We start from the raw sequence: 24397 nt of genomic DNA, 5'->3' as shown, positions 1-24397 counted from the left end.
GTTAAATGAAGTTTCCCTGATTGCAACTGCTTACTTTCATGGGTTTTATTAAGTGATCAAGCATAGGTAAAGACATTGTTTCTGTTTGAGCCTGTAATTAAGTAGAGAAGAACTAAACTCTGCAGAGAAAAGCTGAATTCAGAGAGAAAGCAATAGCATGGCAACCCTGAGCTCTTTCTGTGTGTTCAACACCTGATTATACAATTTATTTTTTTCTGGGGCCTGTCAAACTCCCATTTCACCTTAGTAGAATGGGATTTCAGTGGCACTGGGGTCACAGCACCCTCCACTGAAGGCTCTTAAATTACAATGCAACATATGAAACCTCCTCAGTAAGCTTCATCTGAGAGAGGGAAAGACAGAGCCAGAGACAGAATGTGGTCAAGGTCACCGAGGAGTTAGCCAGCTGGGAAAAATTGCCAGTGCCAAGGTGTCCTGACCTTGGTCCTCACCTGCCAAACTTTGCCCTTCCGGCCTCAGGCTGCAGCCGGCGTGAGCCCAGCCCTGCCCTGGGGGAGGGCAGGGGAGAGGGGACAGGAGGCCCCCAGCCTTTAGTTCCCCCACTGGGTAAATCTGGGCCCGTATATTGCTCATTTAGTAAACAATCTCCTTATGACAGTTTTTCACTGTATGCAAGGATGCCTGGAGGATGACCCAGTGTTACTGAGCTATAAAGAAGGATAAGGAGAACTTGGAGCCCTATTGTGGTGATCTTTGCCGTCCCCCTGCAAAGAGCTGCCGCTGTTTCTGATGTATGCTAATTTATAAATAGCCCTGATTCAGCTACTTGGAGGAAGCTTTCATTTCTCCTTGTGCTTGATGTACATGTTACTCTGCAGTGGAGAGCAGATGTTTGTACCAGATTCCATGCACATGGAAATCAGCAGTAGAAGACTCAGAGGCAAGAGGTGAAACAGCATCAGGGTTATCTCCTGTCCTGGGCTCAGAGCTCTTGTTACAGCCAGTTGGAAAGGGCAGGAGACGCCCTTGGACTTAGCAGTGTAGCCTCAAGCGCATGCCTGTGTCTCTGCTGGAGATGAGCATCCTGTTGTTTGCAGAGTCCGGTTACAGCTAAGGTGGAAAAAAAAAAATGTCTGCATAAACAGGAATTTTCCTCAAAGCAGAGGACACTGCTTTGTCTCCAGCTCTGAAATGGCTGATTTTTTTTGTTGTTGTTGTTCCTTTTGCTGCCTTCTTTCTGCTCCATGACTCTGGTGGCACCTTCAGCAGCAGAACAGTCACTGTCCCTTTTTTATCCACATCCATCAGAGGATTTTGCTTTCCAGATTGTTTGCTGCTGCTGAAGCTGTAGCAGTAATGCTCCTGTACAGCTTTACTTAAGGGAGGGAAGAAACAAAACCACATGACAAATAGGTCCAATTTATCACGGCAACAGAAACCTGCAATTCAGCTAAATCGCCCCCACAGGCCAGCTTAGACAGCGTCAATATTTAATGACCCGGGCTCCGCTGCCTTCACTTCACCTCTGCCCCTCCTCACGTCACAGCGTGCCCCCCAGGTTTGTCACTCCACCGCTGGGGGAGGGCACCCCACGCTTCCCTGGTGAGCCGGGTCTGTCTCCAGGTTGCCAGGGCAGGCCTGCTCGCTCTCCGAAGTGGTGCAGCCCAGACCTGCTGGGCACGACCAAATGCTGCCCCATGTCCTATGTGGCTGGACCACCTGTGCAACATGTTTATGTAAGAGGGCCCGGCTTTATGAGTGTGCCTGTGGCAAGCAGACAAGTGGGAGCAGGACTGAACCCATCTCAGCTTAGAGCCTCTCCTACAGCCTTTTTTTGGGTGATCATGTAACCCAGACAGGACTGTTCACCTGATAGTAGGCTGGAGGTGGTTTCTGTTCAACTGTCTACATCTGTCCCCATTGTTCAGGCAGGAGTATTTAATCCCAGATGGAGTTGCAGTGAAATAAATCACCAGCATATCCTGCATGTTGCGCAGGAGAACCTGAAAGGAGGATGAGCCAAGCCATGCCAAATTCCTCCCACCCATGAGCAAAGAGGGGCAGCATGGGAGCTCGGGGGTCTCTTTTGGAGGGGCCAGGCTCCAAGCTGACCACAGCAGCTGGCATCCCAGAGCATCTCTCAGCTCCGCCCTGGCATGCTGCAGCAGCTCCTTTCTGACTTGCTCTGCCTGGGACAGCAACGGAAACAAGTGACAGGTTATAGTGCTATAGATGGCCATAGGCACATTCCCTCACAGCTCTCTTGCCTTGGTTTCCCTGGTCTGTAAAATGGAGATGAGGGAGATCACTTTGTGTGCTTGTCACCAAAGAAAGAAGAGGCATTTCTATTTACCAGGGCAGCGGTGGTGCAGGGGGAATTTGTGCTGATGAGCTGGTAATAAACAACTCAGCAACTCAAATTCCTCCAGCAAGACTGCACTTTTCACCAGGCTCTCTGTTCACTTAAAAACCCCCATTATCCAGCAAACTGCATATTCCAAAGGGGGAGTTCATTATCCACTCCAATGGCAGTGAGTGGCAGAGGCCATTACAATAAAGGGCTTTTTGCTAAAATGGCTCTAGAATGCACTTGGTATTTAACACTGGCCAGGGGGGCTCATCTCTATCCATAAAATATATTAAGCAAAGCACCTTTGTGAACAAAGCCGTTATAACAAGGGTGATTAGGAATAAACATAACAGCAGAGGCTGCTGTCTCAAAATAGTTTGGGTCAGTGGCTGCATGGCCAAGGGGACTATGATGCACACAGAGGACTTGGGTATCTGCGAGGAGCAGCTGGCTTGCTGCAGTCTATCCAGAGACGCTGGGCCTCTTCCAGTGCCAGAGCTTGGTGGTTGCTGAGGGGTAGCTTCCATCCCCCGGGGTGCTTGGTCACTGCTCCCCAGCCCCTCCGCTCTGGTGGTTGTAGGGCACCGGCCTTGTTACGGGCCTAAAACTAACAGCAGGGCTGTGCAGAATAATATGTAACTCAACAGACACATCCAAGTGCCCTGGCAAGTACTTTAATGGATTGTTCCACCAGTTAACTCTCCAGGAAAGGAACTGAGAGCCAATTCAATGCCTTCCAAATCACAGCTCTGTTAAAAAAAATAACATAGAGCACAGCTCTTCCTCTTGGCAGCTGTCCAGTTATTAATTTCAATGTATCAGCTGCATCTGAATGGGCTTGGGCTTCTGCCCACTATTTCTATTTATTTGTTTTCCATTCATCTCCACTAAAATTAAAACTTAAAACCTTCTAGAGAGAATCAAAAACAAACATGCTGAAACAGTATTGTTGCCCACATACAACTGGCAGAAATCACTGCACTTGTTCCTCCTCTGCAGTGAGGCAAGATCGAATTCTTAAGAGTCTCTGGGCCTCTCACCTAAAAAATAGCACAGGCATCTACGGCACTAGCTGCAGCCTTGCGTTCTCCCTGTTTTCTGGGCACATCAGTAAGCAGCAGCCTTCGGCCCTTGACTGCAGGTTTTGACTGTGTACTGGGTTGCAGTGATTGCAGAGGCCCTGTGCTGGAGACCTTTCTGGATTAAGCAGCATCTGTGTAGTTTAAGAAGACAGAGCTGATGGTCCAGATGGTCACACTGGGGCTACAGTCCCATATAACTGTTTAGACTGCGCCCATCTGACAATGCATTGCATCGGCTGTGGAAAGAACTGTATGCTTTGAAAGGAAAACATATAATCCAAGAATATTGACATTTTTTTCCTCCCCTTGATTTTTCCCTGGTTGCAATCAAGAAGCTGGTGGAGGTCCAAGCTTTGCCTGTGCTGACTGGAGTGAGCTGTTCTACCCTACCATAAGCACCCAGACTGCCCAGTCCCTGCTTGACTTGTTAGTGGTGTTTTGGTTTGTTCTGAACCCATCTTTACCTCAAAGCACATCACCTGATAAAAAGTTTTGCTATAAAAGCCCAGGCTTTTACAGTGGTGTGAGTCTTACACATCCGAGCGTGAATAAGAACTGAAAATCCAGAAGTTATGAACTTACTTTTAAAGTGATACAAATTACAAAATATTCTTATTTACAACTACAGTATTTAAATCCTATTTGCAACAGCACAATCAATAGGATCTAACTGTTGATGTACAGAAGAGATTATTAATAAGTAAAATGGACTAAAATAAGACTTTGGTCTTTTTCAGTGCTTTTTCTTACAAGTCAAGTGTTTTGCTTCCTTAAAAACACATGCAAGAGAATGCATGGTTCAAGGTATGAGTCTGAGTAAGAAAATCTTCTGCCTGTTACCTAAAAGGATTTCCTTCCACCAACAAATAGAGTTCCCAGTTCTGCATTGAGAGCATCATCAGGAATGACATCATCCTCCATAAACTCATCTCCAAGCTTCTTCCACCATGGCCAGCAAGAAGATTTCAGCATAGTGTGGTGGGATTGTCTTGCCTTGGTAGCTACAGGGACTGATCGACTCGTAAAGACATCAAGATCTTTTTCTGTGGTCTCTGCTAACCCTGGAGCATCTGTAATAACAAAAAGAGTTCTTTGTATTTTGTTTGCAGTTTTATGAGTGTTTCAAACAAAAAAAGAAAGAGCACTACCCTCCCACTTCTCACTGTCTAAGGTCACTCCTTTCCCCATGCTGGCATTACAATTTTATGGCTCCATGATAAACCTGACTGGAGAAGCGATCCAAATTACGGCTAATCTGAAAAAATAAATAATTAATGGGGGAGGAAGAAGAAGGGGAGGAAGCAGGACTACTTTGTTCAGGTGCAGTGGTGGCATCCACCAAAATGACTTCTTGTGAACCTATACCTAAGAGGAAGAGGAGCTCCTGGTTGCAACTGCTGGATCCGCGCTCCCAGCGCAGGGTGACGTCAGCGCAATGTTCCCACCGCTCTGGCGCAGCAGCGCTGCGTATTCCCTGCCTGGGGGACCCAGCACGGTCAGAGTAAGAGCGTGTTGTTGATTTGCCTGTTCAGGGAGCGATGAGCTGCAGTGACACAGCACGTGACAGACTAAATAATGGAATTCAGTAACTTGCTGAATTTTGTCCGGCTTGGGTGCTCTCTGGTGGCTGCAGTTTGCTATTCTCGCTCTTTCACTCCAGGATACTTGTCTGGAATTCAGATAGCACAACAGTGAATTCCGTTTCAAATAAAATCGGGCCGGAGAAAATCCAGACATGACTTGGAATCCATAGCTCAAAGATTTCCCTTTTTATCTGAAAGAGGCGAGAGTGCTTCAACCAGCAGCTTGCTTACAACACAAGAGAACGGAACAAAGCAAAACAAACGTAGAGGAAGAGGTTGCGTGAGATCACCTTCTTAGAAATTGTAATGCCTTTTACAGGGCCATTGGTCTCCTTGTGAGCACATCAGAGACACTTGTAGCAGAAGAATAAGCTGCTCCTTGAAAAGCCAGTGTATATCCTTAACCTATAGCAACACCTGGGTAATCTCTAACAAAGCCTGATCTCAAGATAAGGCACAGAACAAAGGAAGAAAGATACTTCAGTTTTGAAATGAGGCTTTACCACTGTTCCCTCTAATTTTCTCTCTAAATGAGTTTAATTCAAATACTAATCAAAACTATGACCAGAGAAGTCACATACTCATTAGCAGCTCCACATCAGTGTTGACCTGAGCCAGTAACGTCTCTCTCCTTTGCGCTGCTCTCTGATCCAGTCTGCTCCTCAACAGGAACTGTGCCAGCTTTTCCTGGGCCTGCATATGTAATTCTTTACTCATTTCTTCTGACATTTCGGAAGCCTGGAGGAAAATAACTATTTATTACCATTAGGAACTGCTTATTTTAAATCTTTTGGGGGCAGAATAATGTCTAAACAAGGAATGCAAATGCTGTTCTTAATTGTTAACTTAATAATTTTGCTTCCTCTGCAGCTCTCTGCAAAGCTATCCATCATAAAGTATATAAATTTTCCAATTACAGTTTGCTTTGATCCTTTTTATTAGATTAATGGATAAAATCCCCAATATCCTAGTGCCTTGCTGTCAAGCAAGCAGGGTTAATATACACATACCTCACATGGATTATCTTGATCAGAAGTTATGAAGCTGAATATATTTCATCCCTACAGTATTTTATGTGGCATCATTAATGCAAATTATGAAATGACTAAGAAACAGACCGGATGCAATTTGATGTAGTCATCCACCTTCTGCTGCAAAGCTAGCCTCTGCTCATCAGTCAGTCCCTTGGGATCTTTCCAAGGAGAGAGAGGTCTCCTCCTTCTTCGTTTTTCCAAGAATTTACAAGCCTTTGTAAAGAACATATGAGAATATGACAATCACAGACAGGAAGTTTGTCTTCTTGCTTTGTTTGTAATCAATCAACGAAAGGAAAATGTTTCAGTACTGCATCTGTTAAAGCATAAATTTAGCTATGATGCTAAAAAGACAGCATACAACGGTCAGTATGAATACTAAATAGTAAGTAAGAACACTCATAATAAATTACTGACTCATCTGTACTGCAGTCAAATTCCAACCTCAGGTTTCAAAGTGGCAGTGGCAGGTCTTATATTTTAGTTACAAAACTGCATTAGGCTTTGTAACCTAGACAAGGTCTAACCCATCTAAGCAACCTGTGGCTCTACTATCACCCTCTGAATAATTTTTTAGTAAATTATGCCTACATCAACACTAAGGGAATAAAGAGAGCTTTTTGAGGCTTTGAAATAATCCACTCAGTCCTACCTAATGTTAGAACAAACCACATACTTACTGCTCTCTGAATGATGACAGCTGCTTTATACTCCTTAAGAGATTGTCTCTGTTGGTGAAAACTCCTTCTTGCTCTATACCCTCGCCAGAATCTCTGGATAGTTAATGCTGATCTCCCTTCCATTTCCTCCATGTACTTACTTACTTGACCTAAAAACGTAACAAAAATCCAGTTATAAGACTGTGGGTTGGGATCTCTTAACAATTTACATTTTTAATCCTCAAACTAGATAGTACCAAAAAAGCTTGGGTGCTATCAGTTATTATAAAAACCCCTCTTCACCCAAGGTCCGCTAGCTGTGGGCCATCTCTCAATGGAGCTTTGTAACACGAGACGACTGTGTCTCCCTTTCTCCTGCACCATGCTCAAGGCAGCAGATATTGATCCGCAGTTACTGAGCCCCTGTAGAATCAGCACGTTCTCTGTCAGATAATTGGGTCAGGAGAAGAGACAATAACACTACGGTGCACAGACATGCAAGAATAGGAAATATATTTGGGGAAACTGTTCTTAAGGAGAGCCAGACAGTTTAATTGTCTGACATAGTTTAATATAAATCATACTGGCATGGATTATTTCCAGCGAGGCCAGCTGCCGTTCATGGAAGAGTCTCATAGCCCTCTGTCTCCGAAGTTGCATTTGCAGTTTTAGAGACTCATCTTCCTTCTGTTTTTTTGAATGCTGCAGCTCCTGTTCCCGTTTAGCTCTGCAATATACAAATACATTAACAATTAGCTTAAATTGTAGATTTCTTAAAAAGCATCTCTCTTTGTTTTGTGTTCAATGGTCCAGCATCAGGGGAGGAAATCCACAAAATAATCTGCTATCCCAGCTGTTGGCAGCAGGACCACACCAAGCAACAGGAAACCACCTGCAAGCTAACAAATTACCACACCATCTGTAGCCACGAAAAATTCTGAGCCAGTCACTCAATCTGTATCAAATCAAAGGATATATTTTTCCTTAGGATAAAGTTCTGAGGACCCTGAAGGGAATGATGCTCCATGTGGAACACTCCCAGCTAGCATGAACTAGACCATCAGGGAAAGAGGTAAAGTAACATTACCCATCTGCTCCAGCATGCACCTTTTCCATTGCATCCATCAGCATGCATGGCACCCGCTTGCTATAATATTACTATTCCCTAATATTACTTTTATAGAAGAGTAGATCAGAGTGTTGGCTCTTAAGGCCCACTTCTTAAATTTGGAAGGATTTTTTTTTCTCCAGGAAATACAGACTGACACATTTTCTCCATCCACTTTGTTATAGAACACTAGGAAATAATTTTCTTGCAAATTCCTCCCAATCTGTACTAGTAGTAATTTGATGTTAGGATGTTACCCCGCTGTGCTTGGTGTTGGAAAAGCCCCAGCTTGTCACAGATGAGACAACTGATCATTCTGTAACTGGCCCTGCAGTGTTTAATAATAGTCTGTATATCAATTATAGATACACTAACATATTAACATAGATGTTAATATATTAGCGCTAAATATACTGATATGTAGATACTAATAAAAAACAAAACCACTTGGACATGGTCTCAGTGAAGCATGAGGAGCAGTGAGCTAGGGCTCCTCCCCCCTTCACTACCTCTTCTCATCCCAAAGGACCAGATCTCATTAGCAGCTTAATGTTTGAGACTTTAGAGTTCAGCCTGCAATGAGGTAATGATGTGACTCCTTCTCTTCTCTTGCAACAAAATCTGTTGCCCGCTCAGGACCTGAGTACCTGCACTGGGCCTACAGCTCTGAGTTCCGCTCTCCTCTAGCGCTGTTCCAGGGACAGTGGAAGGAGACCTCAAGCACTAGGGAAGAGAACAAACGGACAGAGCACAGGCATAACGGGTGCCAGAATGGAGAAAAAAAAGGCCATAGGCTAGAACTAATGTCCAGCAATTTTGGTACTGCTACAGGTCATATACCTTTAGACTGACACTACTACTGAGGATCTGTGTGCTTCCCATCACTAGTATAAATTAAGCTTTAATTTTTCCACCAACCATACTTTTTCTTCTGTCTCTGTAACCTGGTAGGGAAAGATGGGATGGAAGCTACTTTGTAAAAGAGTTGCTCTGGGTTTAAGGATCTGCCCTTAACTGATAAAACAGCCTCCACCATGGTCTGAGAGACCATAATCCTTTAATGACAGCAATGCAGAGTTGAAGGGTGCCCATACCTCCACCTACAGAGACGGATCATAATGTATGTGATTACATCAGAATGGTCTCAAGGAAACTGGAGTTTTTCAGCCCAGACATTTGTGCAAATTAGAACTGTAAATCTTTGCATTTTTAATCCAGGCAGGCACATATTATACTTCTAAGTGGAAAGATGTCACAGGATCAAACAGGACTTTTGATGACATTTTCTTGATAAAACTATTAATAATTTTCCCTAGAAATGTTTATCAGCTCCACTAGGTGGAAAACTACAAGAACACTTCATGAACTTGTCAGATGTGCATCTATGAAACTACCAATAGTGTCTGTCAGGTATTTAAATGTTTCTTTGATACTGATTCTTTCACGTGTAGTCTGCAAAACACATGCTCCTCTTCATTCTCTGTTCCTCCTAACGATAAGATGTGTTTGTGTGCACACAACACACTGTGACAGGGAAATAGCTCTGAACAGAAGCAAAGCAGACACAGAGTGAGATCCAAGCATCCCTTCAGCAGTTCATGGCAGAGATCAGCATGATTAATTAAAATTGTTGCCATTTTAACCATTCTACAATTAGCTATGTAACACTGAACTAACTTCAAGGAGAGAATACAGGCTTTAATATTCACTGAGGAGATATTTCTGAAACCACAGAGTTTCAGAAGTTTATAACTTGCAGAGTCTAAGATCTTCCACTGCAGCTGCAGGTGAGCCAAGTTTGGAGTTTCAACCTCGGCATGTATTTAACCACACTTGTTCTAAAATAAATCTGAAAATGTAACCAAACCCTGACTGTTAAAAATTAAAAACTCCTCTTGAAAGCTTTTCTAAAGTCATGCTTACAGTATTGCAAACACTATTTTTCAGCATAACACTAACTGCAGCTTTGACCTAGACAGAAAAAAACAACACTGGAGCTGTACAGTTACTGTATTTACTCAGTACATCAGGACTGACTGAGCCATGAACACACAACTGTAAGGATACTAATACAGTTCCATTCCTCTCAATATGAAACAAACACATTTAAAAATCCATTCAAATGACTCAAAAACTACTTAAGAGGCACACACACTTACAATACTAAAATATGACACAAGAAAGTCAAGTAGCTTGTTGATTGCAAATAGCCTAGCCACCCTTTCCCTTCTGCTTTACCACATTGTCTTAGCCCACCATCCAAGTTTTGTGGACTATGATTTTGGCTTGCAAGGTGCCTGATGAGGGCAGGAATATTGGCTCAGAGTGTATGGTGGAGTAAAAAGGAGTGACAAGGATGTCAATTCTTGGCATTTCAGTACAAAAGCTGGAGTGGTTAGTGGCCCTCAATAGACACAATGCTTGCCCCTGAAAATCTTCCAGAATTTAAAGATTACACCCTAGATAGTCCAGTATCTTCTTAATGCCAGTCTAGATGGCAAATCATAACTGTCTGCTTTCTAACATCTTGATCATAATGCAACATGGTTTGACTAATTGAATTCCAAAAATCTAGTTTTGACATGGTAGTGCTCAACACATGCAAAAAAAGGTTGAAAAAACCTGCTGTGGAGTCTGAACTTGATTTAGATCCCTTAACCTACATTAAATTCACATGACACTTCTCACAAGAGTTCGCCTAACATGTGCTAATATTACTGCTGAAATCCTAAGACAAGTAAGAAAGACAGGCATTATTTACATAGCTTTATTCTTCTGTGGTACTCCAAGTCAGAGGATACTATTTCTAGCTCACTGAAGAGACCTCACTTCTGAGAGTCAAAGATTTCAAATATTAATGAAGAACAGGGTCTTGGAAGCACTATACTGCACAAGCACTATGGGCCTTGGTTTCTGCAGCACTCCAGCATGGCAGATTGAAAACCCCAAGACAGCTCCACATTCAATTTACGATGGAATTTTGTGTCAAGTTAACTGTGAACCAGGTAACCATTCTACCAACAGTCCATCATCTTGTAGTGCTATTTAGTGCAATCCCATGCTACAGTGTGCCACACTTTCAGTTTTCCATATGCCATAATTTTTTACACATAAAACATACAAAAGCATCATAGAATTAAGTTTTTTCATGGAGAAATTTGGCAGCTGGGAAAGGGACAGTTGGAGCTTTTGGCACCAGAAGCGGCAGTTTGGTACTGCTGGAAAAGCACATTGTTTGGATGTTTCTGCTAAAAGAATCTGTAGTGAAACAGCTCATATTGGCATTACATTACCTTTATGTTTCAGAAATAACAGCTGACTGGAAAAAGGCATCTTCAGGATGAAGGAACTCTTGGTTAGCCCAAACTTAAGCCCTGGGACATGGGAACAAATCCTCAGGGAACTTATTTCCAGGAAGAACAGGAAGGTGAATGGGAATAGCCAGCATAGATTTATCACAAGCAAATTGTTTGACCAGCCTGATGCCTTCTGTGATGAAACAGCTGGCTCTGTGGATGAGGGGAGAACAAGTGGATGTCACTTTTTTTGGCTTTATCAAGACTGCCAACACAGTCTCCCATGCAGGGCAGAGCTGGCACTCAGAGGAACCTCCACAAACACAGAAAATGGGTCAACACAATACGAGAGGGATATCGAGGTGCTGGAGCGAGTGCAGAGGAGGGCAACGAAGCTGGTGAAGGGTCTGGAGAACAAATCCTATGAGGAGAGATTGAGGGAGCTGGGACTGTTCAGTTTGAGGAGGAGAAGGCTGAGGGGAGACCTCATCACTCTCTACAGCTACCTGAAAGGACATTGTAGAGAGGTTGGTGCTGGTCTCTTCTCACAGGTGATTAGTGACAGAACAAGGGGGAATGGCTTTAAACTCCAACAGGGGAAGGTTTAGACTGGACATCAGGAAAAAAATTTTCACAGAAAGAGTGGTCAGACAGTGGAATAGGCTGCCCAGAGAGGTGGTGGAGTCACCATCCCTGGATGTGTTTAAGGGTCATTTAGATGAAATGCTGAGGGATATGGTGTAGGGGAGAACTTTGTAGAGTCGGGCTGATGGTTGGGCTGGATAATCCCAAGGGTCTTTTCCAGCCTGAATGATTCTGTGACTCTATGAACAGAAGCCACATGAAGTTCAAACAGGAAGCTCTACACCTGGTACAAGATAACCTCATGGACCAGTACAGGTTGGGCACTGACTACCCAGACAGCAGCTCCAACAAAAAGGACCTGGGTGTCCTAGTGGGTGACAAGTCAAACACAAGCCATCAGCATGTCCTTGCAGTAATGAAGGCTGCACTAGCAATAGCAGAGGCAGCAACAAAAAGAAGACTGTTATTTCAGTTTACTCGGCACTCTTTAGGGCATACCTGGAATACTGGCCACACTCTACTGGGCCCCCAGTAGAACAGATATTGACAAACTGGAGGGATAGAGACTGTCCAGAGAAAGACAGTGAGGGCTATGGAATGTTTGATATACAAGGACAGGTGATGGGAAATCGATTTCTGTCTTACACTCCCTAAAGGCGGTGTTACAGAGAAGACAGAGCCAGGATCTTATAGGTGCACAGGAAAAGGACATGAGGCAGTGGTAAAGAGTTGCAACAAGGAAATTCCCACTGGCTGTAATGGAAGGATTCTTCACAAGGCAAGTCATTCGGCACCAGGACAGGGACCAAGTGAGATGGTGGGATCTCCATCCTTGGAGGCCTCCAGAACTGGATACAGCCCTGAGCTACAAGATCCCATTTTGAGGCTGGTCCTACTTCAAACAGGACATTAGTTTAGATCACCTGAATTTTTCCTGTCACTCTGTGACCCGAGAAAAACCAAACCAAACCAAACCTTCTTACTAGATTCTTCTCTTTAGTGCTTTTTACAAAGCCATACTGTTTACCTGAAGCTTCTCTGTAACGCAGTCACTGCTTGAGGTAGTTTTTTCAGCCTTTTCCTCGTCTGAAATCCCCTCCACACAGCCTGGATTATACAAGCTGCTTGATGCTGCCTCTGAAATTAAAAAAGCAGTTGGTAGAATATTTTCTCTGCATATAAAAACACCTTATTACTGCTTGCACATTTGGAACAATCTCAACATTTGGCCAAAACCCATCAGTTTTCAAATGCATCAAAATTCTGTATTTATAAAACCTTAAATTCCCCAAGCTGTTACCAGACCGTTATTATCATGAACCCTGTACTTGCTCTAAAGGCAGATAATCTGATCATCTGGATTGATGCTCTCTGTGGTAAATGAATGAATCTACAGCACAAATATAAAATATATATTAGCTGCATTAATCAATGTTAGAAATTTGTATTTGAAACACCTGAAGAACTTAGTATTTCAAATAGGGATTCAATCAAAATACCTACACTAGAGAGGACAGAAAGATAAGCTTGGAGAATTAGCAGCATGAGAAATGTTACATTTGCAGTATGATCAGAAGTAAACGAAGTGCAACAACATGGAAAAAAACCCCATCAATTCTATACTTAAATGGATTTTTAAAAAAAACAACTCCCCACACAAAACACCCTGCTCTGTTGATGGTGACAGCAGGTCTCTACAAACATAACTTTGATTTCCTTTAAAGTACTGTCTCTGAGAAACATGCATGTAAAATTTTGTGAAGAAGTTCATAAAACACACATTGTCTCTTTTATTGGGAACAAGCCCAGAAGGTGCTCGTACTGAACATTTTCTCTATATGACTTAATTCTATGTGAATACTGTCTAGAATTCAGAAATCTAAATTTGTAACACTGATAGGAGAAAAGCAGATGCAGTTATTTCTGGTTTACAGTTAGCAAAACAATTTTTTTCCCCCTACGGTTGTATACAAATCCATGGTGAATCTGCAACAGAAAGTCACTCTCTCAAGTGACAGTCCCATACCTTAGTCACTGGACAATTCTTTATGTCTTCAAAAGTTAAGAATGAAAAAAAAAAAAAAAAGGTAAATTTTAAAATCTATTAATATAGTGAAAAAATAATACAGGCTTTGAAAAGCATCACCACAGTGATAGAGTAAATCCATTCTAAACATACATAAATCACACGTGACTAGGATTTCACATACAGAAGTCTCGTTAAACTTCGGCACCTGCATTTCTCCTTTTCCAGTGGATTGTTCCGAGTACAGCAAGTCCAAGAGTTGACTGAGATCCCTGTCAAATCCTTTGCCAGCCCACTGTTTGCTTAAAAGCCCTTTTAACCCTAAGAGAAAAAAAAGAAGCATGTGATACCACTAAAGTGATTTTTTCTTTTCAAGATTTGAAGCTAACAATTTACAATTCAAAAAATCAAATCTGATTCTATGTGCAAAGGAACAATAGAGAGGAACACCATCAGTCATCTTTGAGTTTCAATGCAGAATATCATCAAAAAATATCTGGTGCTCCAACCACCAGAGAAGTACTATACAGTGACTGTAATTTTCTATGTCCAAGCCACTATCTATTGTGTCTACATAACTGGCAGTTAAATTATCAACGTACTTTCAGTGTCGCATCAGGAAGGCACTGTAAGGTGCTAAATGGATGTAAAGCACTATGCAGGTGCTAGGTTTTATTAGCACTGCTTTCGTATTTTTCATAAGAAAATTTATTTATTTATAACTGGAATTCTTTGATGTCTTATCTGTATTCACAGTCTAACTGTGAGTACATGTGCATCCAGTCCCTGAGACAAAACACCTTTTTAGGTTCGCAGTAGCTAAAAAGCACAGCTGTGCTCCCCCCACAACACGCAGACAGTCCCTGTGCCATGCACAGGACACAAGTAGACAGTAACACATGCTTTTTAGCTTTGTGTCATGCAAATCCCAGAGCTTGAGAGTTCCTCGGGGCGTTGGAGGGAAAAGGAAGGAGCGCAGGAAGTGTTTGGATAGCCTCCTGAAAAACTGCAGATTCAAGTAACTATTTAATTTTCCAATCATCCATAAGCATATTCATACGCTGAGCAACTCCACCACTCATACACACAGGATCTGGATGTGGAGCACAATGTCCTTCAAACAGAAATGGCACCTTTGTTCTATCACACATGCACTCTTTTGAAAAGACGATGACAGTTAAACACTTCAGAAGAGACAAAAATGGAGTCAGTGGGTGCCCTAAAGCTGCCTCAGCTCCACAAAAACACGTAGCCCAGCTGCACAAGGCAGTTCCCTCACAGAAGGCCTGTGGGTCTGACGCAACCACCTGCCAGTTTCTGTAGAAAATATACAGCCAAGGGCACCTTTCAGCTGCTGACAGAGAGTACCCGAAGCACCTCTTGGATGCATCAACCCATGCAGACAATGACCAGGCCCTCCTGGAAACCTGATGTCAAGACTGTGCTAGTGGTGGAAGTGGAGGTTCAGGTGATGCGCCTGCCTCCGGCAGGTTGCCTTTTCTGACAGAAAGCTTACACTGAAGTACCTCATCCTGGCAGCAGCTCTGAGCCACTGTGAAACCAAGCTACTTCAATGAGATGGCCAGATGGTGGAAATGCTGTAATGCTTTCTTTGTTGCTGCTGCTCCTCAAACCATCAAAAGGATTCTAAAGCCTGAGTGAAAACTAACATAGGGATTCTAACTTTAAAAAAAAAAAAATTTTTTTTTTTCCTTAGTGGAAACAAGAAATATGTACAGAAGAGTGATAAAGAGTCTCTAAATGACTGTGCCATATTGTGATTCCAAAGCAAAATAAAGCACAATCCTTTGATGGAAACTTGCACCTCTTCAGACAAGCCAGCATTCTACAGCTGGGATGATCAGGCCATAACAGCAGCTTCTTCACAAGAATCCACAACAAGGCATCAGCCTTAGGCACTTTATATTCAAATTCACACCAAAAGGAAGCCCTCCTCTCTCAATTCTGTAGGCAACAGGGTGGCAAAGCTGCCCATCTGGTCCAGAAATTTATCTGGCTGGTACTGCCTAGTAAGTAGTCAGCACAAGCATAAAAAAGGGGAATTGGACCTTTTTGTCTAGCACAACCACTTCTTACTGTCCTTGTCCCCAAAGGACTGAGGCTGCTCACAAGTAGTTTTGACCATCAATAACATCAGAATATAAAAGAGCTGGCAAACATCAAAGCTGCTTTCTTAGTCTCCATGGGCATGACCGAGGACAAAGGGGTTTCCTGGAGCTCCCTGCTAGGCTAGAGACAGAAACATTAAATGGGAGACCTCATTAAATAATGAATAACGTAAAGGGAATTATATGCATACTCAGCCTCCTCATCTAAAGGCACAAAGACAAAGCGATAAATTCATTTCATGAAGTCTTGGAAAAAGTTAGTTCCAGTCACTCGGATATCAGAAGATGGTCAGCTCCTCAGTAACCGAACAGCACCTATCAGCTAAGCAGACCTGTAACAGCCAGGGTCAGAAGTTGGCTTTAGGTAAAACTTTCCTGCTTCTGGACTAGTGAGCCTTAGCATGCTGTGAGAGATCTGACTCACGGGTCCTACCGTGGCAGTACAGGCACCCTGCTACTAGGATCTCTCAATATTCGACCTGCATTGGAAAAAAGATGCAGAGCATCACACAGAAAGAAGTAAAGCCCATCAGGTTGGAAGTGACAAAGAACAGCTTTAAGAGACAAGCTGCCACATGCAGAGTCCTCAATACACAGAAGAAAATAAAACTAGGAAACAGAAAGAGTCATAGCACCTTAAATTACAGTGAAAACGAACAGTGGAGAAGGAAAAAACACCCACAAAACAGCGCTGCAGTTTCCATCTATATTGAATAGTTACTGAACCAAGATGAGAAATCTCCATCTCTGTATTTTTACAGTGAATGTAAGAGGAGGCCAAGTGATTGGTCTCATGCATGTTTACAAACCTTTGTAGCGAGCAGTGAGCAACTTCCCAAGCTGCTTGCAAAATTTTGCTACCAACAATAGCAGTTTTGCAGCAGCATTTCCTATGACAGGATTGGTGGTAGATGAGAGCTTATAAACAAGTTCATCCAAAACAGAGTGAAGAGTCTCTTCATCAACCTGAAGCAAGACAGAACTTTAAGAAGAAAGGAAAAAAAAAAAAAAGAGGGGGGACACACACACAGAATTGAAATGTTAATTGCAAACTATGAGATTTTTAGATATGTCAGGCATTCGGCATGCCAATACACCCAGCTAGCTGGACCAGCAACCTGATCCAAGCAGCACTACTGTTTCAGTCAACTGATTCCCATTCCCTCAATTTAACAAGATAAAGAAAATACCTATTTTTTCTATTTCTATAACAAAGACTAGGAAAAAAAACCCACAATTCTTGTAAATGAAAAAGTACTCATTTATCAAGCAGTAATAAACTGAGTTTTAAATTTAAAATTCAGAAAAATCAGTGATATGAAAACAACTCACCTATTGACCCTCACAATATTGTGTAAAACAGACATCATTATAATTGCTGTTTCAACATCATCTGTTATTAACAACTGCGGGAAGTGATCATTTTGCAGTACTGGGAAAAAAAAAAAAAAAAAAAAAGCAAAGAAGAAACCATGCAATCAGAACCAGACTTGAAAATACTGTAAAACGAATAAACTTCATTGTGGAACATAAGCCATGGAAAGTAAAGCCAGATACTGTTTCTGGAACAAACTCCCTCTCTTATAATTTTTACACTGAAACTTACTGGAATAAGTAAACCACTTCAACATCCAAAAAACATGTTGACCCCTGTTTTTTCTGCTTTTCGATATCACTCAGGCACTGGTGTTGCAATGGAATAAAAGCTTTAAAACCTTTTATGTTACACTAGTGCCAGTTTCTTATTATAACAGTTGAATTATCACTGGGGCAACAATATCTGGAAAAGTTAAGGACTGCAACCTTGACAGCTTGATACACCAGGTTTATTTAATGCAAGTACACTGATGACATTAAAGCACCATCTTTTTTATTCCACTGTGTCACTGTCTACATATTTAGTAATTTTTCTGGCCGTGTGTCTTTTTAGTTAAACCCAAGAATCATAAGATGTGTTTGTCCTATATGAGAAACAAAACCAAATTGTGCTTTTTAAAATCTGTGTGATTAACACTGGTTTAATTGAAAGCTTATTTTGATCAGAAGTGTATAGTGAAGTTTGGTTAGATATTTGTAAAATTCCCTGGCATGGCAAAAACTTCAGAAATCTGTTTTCAAGTCTATCCACTTTCAGGGCCATCAATGCACTCTGGTCAAATTTCTGAATATGTTAATCAGACAGAGGTAAAAAAACCAACGGTATTTTATCAGAAAAAAACCCTGAATTTTTAAAGGTACAGAATTACAGAGGGAAATTGCAGGAAAACACTTAAGATAAATGTATCTGAAAGAGCAGAAGGGAAACTCTTTAAGATTTCCCTTTAGGAGATCCTTTCCCTTTTAGATATTGCTGTTTCCATTGAGTGAAATACTTCAAGAGATTGATTTAACATCTACTCCAATTTAGAAAACTAGGTGGAGATTAGCATAAGAGTGATTCTTGCTACCTGTAGTTGTCATAAATGACTTTTCAGGTGGTTTATAGGTTTACTTTTCCCTTACCACATGCTGCTAGCTGAATATGCCCACCAAACAGCCAGCAGATGGCATCAGTTACTGTTTGGAACCAGCGTAAAAAATGTTGTTTATCTTCATCCTAAACAAAAGAGAAGTAGGTAAAAGCTTGTGTATGTATCTTTACTGAGGATTTCAGCTTGATGTAGTGGGAATGTTTGTATGCTTCACGAATTTGCAGAACAAAACTCCATCAAATTCCCAGTTGAGGCTGGTGAAACTGTAGGAACCAGTTAAAAAAAGCCAACTTGTGAGTCCTCCAAGGTCAGAGATCAATCAAGAAAAATCTAAACATACTAAAAAAAACATCAATTCCTGAAAGAATCGTAACAGGGAGAGACGTCTTGTTTACTCCTTAAAAAAAAAAAAAAAAAAGATAGCATAGGCGGGCTAGGAAAACAAATAATTTCTCAGTACAAATGCATCATGGATTTAATCCACAAAGTGGGAAATATATTATTTAAGATTAAAGCACAGGAAAAAGGGTACAAAGTGACCAAGGACACAGTTAAAATGTAAAAGGTTCCTAAAAACTGGCATGGCGAGGCTTCGGAAGCACCTCCTACCTGGGAGGTCTGGGAGCAAACACCAAACCACTATTAAGCTGAAGTTTGATCAGTTTGCCAAACACTTTTATGTGCTTGCCTGTGATAACACTGGACTGGAAAAAATGACCAGGAAGAATCCAGGTTTTACCATTTGAATGCACCTACAGATGCCCAGTTCAGAGTCTGTATTCCAGGTGTGAGCTACAGGCCACTGGAAATCTAAAACCTTGGTGTAGGGGATAGCAAAGGGACTTTTGATAATGCTACATTGCTGATAAATGATAAAGCACTTGGCCTAATATCTCCCATGTTAACTGAGCCTCCACAAATGAAACCCTGGAAAGCCTATTCCTAGATCTGTGCCAGAAGTCCCAGCCGCCAGTCACGCTTTAACATTGTATTTGTATTTTACTGACAATGAGAGATACAAAATTGCAGTAATAAGTTAAGCTGTAGCATTATCTGTCGTGTGCTTTGGCAATACATCAGTTTCTGAAAGCTATTTCAGTACTTCCCTTGACTTCAAGGACTTGTACAAAACACAAATGAGGGCAGAATAAACTACAAATCTCCACGGGTAGAGTGGGATTTCCAAAGCTCCACTGAGCAAGCACCAAGTCTGGGTGCCCAGTCACCTCTGAGACCATGAAGTTTAAAAGCCAAAGTACTAATTATAATGTAGACTGTATTTGCATTCAAAAGAAATCTTTGCCCACAAGCATGACTCAAGTAGCATATAGGCTGAGACATAATAAGAAAGTGTGGGGTAAATGACATATTGTGGAGAAGACTCGAGTCTCCTGGGATGTCATTCAGGAAGCTCCCTTCTTAAGCATTACAGGCACTTCTAAAGTATTGAACTAACAGAACATACGTAACTCTAATGATACTTGCTGAGAATTGATTGTGTTTGTGGTGTCCATCACAATACTCCATAGGAAAACTTTGAAGCCAGTGAAGAAATGAGGTACTGTGGGAAAGTGGGGATATTAAAAGAAACAATCAGAACCCCTGAGGTTGGTTATTTAAATTATTCATGGGTTTCATTTTTGGTTGGTTTTGTTGGGTTTTTTTCTTCTCTACTGATTCTGGAATGCAGAATGCTTCAAAAGCATGAGGGAACCTAGCTGGCCTTCTTCTCTGCAAAGAGGGAGAGAAATGTGAGAAAGTGTTCAAATCTGCAATTTTACGAGGTCTGCCTTTGGGGTTCCCAACATGTAAGTTCAGAAGCAGTGAGCATTTTTGGAATTGTTTGCCAATTTTATGACAGAAATTGTACAGCAAAACAAACTTCAACAAATCTGATTTAAAATCTTAAGATTTCCTAAATCTTTTTTGTAAAGCTGAACAAAGCGGTGGGAACAGAGCTGTTACAAAGACTGAACTAATTATACGCAAAGTTTAAAAGACACTACCATGACTGGGATGCTGCCTTTTGTAAAGCATTTTTTTTTTCCTGTCATATATCATACTGCTCTAATTCTTCTATTTTCCTTACAATCGCTTTCCTTCCCCTTACCTTTAAACCTTGCGACAAGTAGTAGCCAAACTCTGAACAAACCTGTGGTAACAAACTATCTTTGCACATGTAACAGACCAAACGCTCCACAATGACAGATTTCAGTTTCAAAGCTCCAAGGCATAAGAAAAACTACTGTAATGTCTGGAAAATAAATTTTCATAATACAGTGTCCCTAGAATAATAATCTATTTATACAACATGTAACCTTGGAAAGTTTATAGAGGTTCTCTGCTCTTTTAACTATGAAATCTAAATACCTTGATTGCTCGGATAAATCGTGCTTGCAAGCGTCTTGCCAAAAACAGCAGGTTGTCTACAGCTGAAGGAAGAAAATTCTTGTAAAATTCCTCAGGATCTTCTTTCACCTCTAGTCCTACACAACAAAGACTGAAAAAAAAAAAAAATCAACCTGAATAGTCGAGGGCCTGTTTGAACAGCTTTGAATGAATGTCACGTCATCAAAGAAGAAATGCTTCACTGGCACGGGACAATTCAACGCTGAACAACAGTTAACTGCTGTGACTGGCTCCAAGGTAGCTGCCTCAGAAGGAAGAGGAATCACTGGCAGGCTGGAGACAGCAAGTATACTACCACTTATTACAGCATGTCTCGGTTTAAAACTTATCCAAGGCACTTTCTTTTTTAGCTTCATAGGATCTGTTCAGGCTTGTTCCACATGCTAAGGAAGGGCTCTGATGGTCATAAAGGGGGGAAAAAAAAAAAAAAAAAAAAAAAAAGGCAAAGCAGAAAACTAGAGAAAAACCTGATAAAGGAAGCTTGATGATGAAGAGGGTGAAGATTAGGCCACAAAAATGTGTATTAAAAAAAAATTACTTATCATAAAATCTTCAGCAAGGCCTGGTCTACAACTTTCCTCTGAGGAATACATGTGGGCTAGAAATCAATTCTTCAGATCTCAGTTTTCTAATTGTACTTACTTCAAACATGTCAGTCATTTCTGGACAACTTTTTACAAGAAACTGCGTGTTTTACTACTGGGAAGTTTTTCAGTTCTGTACTCCACACTGATACTAGTGCGACAAAAGAGTCTTCCTAACTTTTTATGAATTTTGCTTTCTGACATTTTTATCTAGGCTTTATTAGCTTTTTGTGAATGCACACACATAGAGCTTTGCCTACCAAAGCCCTCAGAAAGCAAATTCTAGGCATGAATCTGAGATTCATCTAGTTACAAAAGGACATTTTTATAGCTAAAATAAATTTCAGTTTTCTCTGTAAAGTAAAATAGCGTGTAGGGGATGATTTAAGTATCACACACAACTCTGGTGATAAATATTGCAACTCTTAGTGAAAATCTTGGCATTTAAAATTCATACTGCAGAGACGGCATAAACAAGAGATGGTTGCCTAATTGCTTCATGCCTTAGAATTTTGCTCCCTAGTTAAGCCAAAATCAAGTACAACCTGAGGAAAAGTTGAAACTTGCTATTTTTCCTGACATCAAAAACTGAGATTGGATCACTGGGGATTTGAGTTTAAAGTTGTCTTATTTACTAGCTATGAATTAAACTTAATGCCATTCTCACAACATCACTACATCAAGCTATCTAGTTTGTAGGAACTGTGTTCTCTGTTACGTTTAAAATGTAAACAGGTATTTAAAATTAGTATATGAAATAGATATTCAAGTAGAGTCAAGCCAAGCTGTGAGTCAATCAGGCTAAAGATTTTTGCAAGATTAAATCTAAGTAAACAAATTTTTTAAAATAACTGCAATTCAAAGTTAGCAACTACTGGGTAAAAACTGTGACACTGATGAGTACTGTTCACAAAAAAAGGTAAAGCCAAGACAAAAACTGTTCCCACCAAACAGTTTACCCAGCTCAGTGAAACACAATGCGAATGAATTAAACAGGACCAATTAGGCTATGCCTGACCCCTCACTCTTGACTGCTCCCTGCACTTTAACCCTGGCCTTTCCTGAACAACAAGCCTTGTTCTGGATGGGAGCCAATGCATTACAGCTTGAAAAGAGAAAGAGCAAGATGAAAGGCCAGAAAGAAAACAAGAAGAAAACTTCTTTGCATTTTCCTTTTTACCTTAGTACCTCTGCTAGCTGGGCAGCAGTAGCCCAGCCTCCACGCAGTCGAGAGTGGTCTTGTCTAAGGACCAGCATGCAGTACCGAATAAGATCATAATCATATATGTCTTGCTTAATTTTTTTTGATTCTTCACATCCCAGGGAAGCACTATTTAAAATTCCTGTGGGAAGAAAGCAGGAGAGAGACAAAGAGGAGCGTAAGATTCTGATGTGCAAGGTCTTTGGGTTTTTTTTCTTCTTCCAAAATGCAAGAGGAGTACGTGTACGCAGAGCCAGGATTAAGGTACTTCTAAAAGTGCTAACAGCAGCATAAAATATTTTGTCAGCATTTTTCATTCCTAGAACTACAATCCATTTGTTAGATTATATGACAATTGGGAAGGACAGCTAAACTTAGGTTTCCATTTTCTCATTACACATTTAGTAAAACATACATTACCTGGGATATAGCCCATTTGTATGAATTTCCTAGGCCAGATAAAACCACAACCACTGTGAAACATATAGCTTCCTTATAATTACATCCCAATTTAGAACAGGACCTAACTTGTTTCTACCATTTCTATGAACAGTGGCTATGTGGCAAAAGGAAAGGCAGGGGGAGTCACACTGGAGCTCTGGGCCACGACTGCATTTCTGTGTTAAAAACTGAATATTGATGACCACTCTGGTTCTCTACCCAAAAGCACTGGGAGAAATGATTTGACCAACTGTAAGATCCTCACCTACATCAGCAGGGGTCTTACAAATACGGTAACAGCTGAAAGGGAGCAAAGACTTCCTCTCTGTTTGCTCCTCAGCTCCTCTTTATTGTTGCTCAGCCAAATGCCACTCAATACCACTCTCAGAAAAAGCCCTATTATCAACCTCAGAGTTTCCGGCCCCGACAGGAATATTGAGAAAAACCTGCTGTATTTAAGGAGGCAGAAGGAAGGGCTGTCCATACTTCACTACCTCATCCTTTTATTTTACAGACGGTAGTAATTACCCTTTAGCTTCAGAAGCAGCAGGGGGATGTCCTGTTCTCTGCTCTCAGTGACCTCAGCAGCTAAGGCCAGCACCCGGGGGTCCGCTGCCGCCAGCCTCGCGCTGGGCGCGTTGGCCATGGGAAACAGAGAGAGACCCGCAATACCATCGATTCAAGCCTCTTTCCCTTTTTAATTGTTTCGGTGCAGGCGCGGCGTCCTTCAGTCCCTACTTTCATCAAACCTCCAGCTCCCGCACCAGCAGCTGGAAGCTGACGCTCCGCTCCGCGCCTCGGCCTGCAGGTCTCCCCCTGAGAAAGGAAACAAACATGGAGGAAGCTCCCTCCACCCTCCCGCCTTCCCTCCCGTCGCCTCTCGAGGCCGCGGGCAGCGGGACTGGCTCTGCCGGCAGCGCAGGGCTCCAGCGGGGCAGCCCGAAAGAGGCCCCACGGGCCGGGCAGCCTGAGAGGCCTCCCTGAGGGCCGCCAGCATCGCCTCAGCCACGGGCGGGGTGGGGCGGAAGGGCGCTGCCCGCCAGCAGGGCGGCGAGTCACCTCAGTGCCCCCACGGCCTGCGGTGGCGGCGGTCCCGGTGCCGCGGAAGCCCCGGGACCAAGCGGCCGTCAGGGACGCGCTGAGGGAAGCCCCTTCCCGCCCTCCCGCCCCGGCCCCGCTCACCGCCGCGCGGGGGCTCCCCCACTTCGGGGTGCGGGGGGGGATTGGCAGATCGGACCCGCCGGCTCTAACCCGACCGCTTCCCCCCCCGCCAGCTGTGTGGTCGCGGCCTCTCTCCACCAATCAGAGCTCTCCCCTGAAGGAGGAGGGTGTCATTTGCATATCCGCGTGCGGGCCGGCACCTCCGACTCTTCCACTCGTGGAAATCTACAGAGGGGTCGCCTCGCCGTCCAATCCAAAGCCACGCTGTCCGTGACGCGCCGCTAGAAGAGGCGGGGCTTCGCCGGCGGCGGCCAGTT

General features: G+C 42.4%; 1 protein-coding gene across 3 annotated transcripts; it reads right to left on the bottom strand.

Annotated features, from left to right (window-relative positions):
• Positions 1-133: 133 nt before the first annotated feature.
• On the bottom strand, positions 134-24238 carry IQCB1 (IQ motif containing B1). Of its 3 annotated transcripts, none has more exons than XM_074911330.1 (15): positions 24102-24238; positions 23448-23735; positions 22458-22620; positions 20655-20784; positions 18316-18409; positions 17146-17245; positions 16623-16795; positions 13869-14005; positions 12686-12795; positions 7254-7396; positions 6691-6839; positions 6095-6223; positions 5558-5714; positions 4234-4463; positions 134-1336 (listed from the first exon to the last, which is right to left on the bottom strand). In XM_074911330.1, the coding sequence occupies exons 2-14, from the start codon at positions 23563-23565 to the stop codon at positions 4234-4236; spliced, it is 1833 nt and encodes a 610-aa protein (XP_074767431.1). In that variant the 5' UTR covers positions 23566-23735; positions 24102-24238; the 3' UTR covers positions 134-1336. The 3 variants fall into 3 exon arrangements, with proteins under 3 accessions (XP_074767431.1, XP_074767433.1, XP_074767434.1); XM_074911332.1 differs by having other exon boundaries at positions 134-1331; XM_074911333.1 differs by lacking the exon at positions 134-1336 and having other exon boundaries at positions 2980-4463; positions 13893-14005; positions 24102-24235.
• Between the last annotated feature and the right edge of the window lie 159 nt (positions 24239-24397).

This window comes from Athene noctua, chromosome 7, assembly GCF_965140245.1.
Source record: "Athene noctua chromosome 7, bAthNoc1.hap1.1, whole genome shotgun sequence".
In the NCBI taxonomy this organism is placed as follows: Eukaryota; Metazoa; Chordata; class Aves; order Strigiformes; family Strigidae; genus Athene; species Athene noctua.
This window is presented reverse-complemented; position numbering and strand designations above follow the sequence as displayed.

What these genes read in the sequence shown, in the direction of transcription:
- IQCB1 (XM_074911330.1), bottom strand. Translation starts at nt 23,565, where the DNA reads ATGGCCAACGCGCCCAGCGCGAGGCTGGCGGCAGCGGACCCCCGGGTG. An exon ending in AATATTGTGAGGGTCAATAG is followed by an intron (nt 16,796 to 17,145) that starts GTGAGTTGTTTT and finishes TTCTTCTTAAAG; the next exon opens with TTCTGTCTTGCTTCAGGTTG. An exon ending in GCGTTACAGAGAAGCTTCAG is followed by an intron (nt 7,397 to 12,685) that starts GTAAACAGTATG and finishes TGTATATTGCAG; the next exon opens with AGCTAAACGGGAACAGGAGC.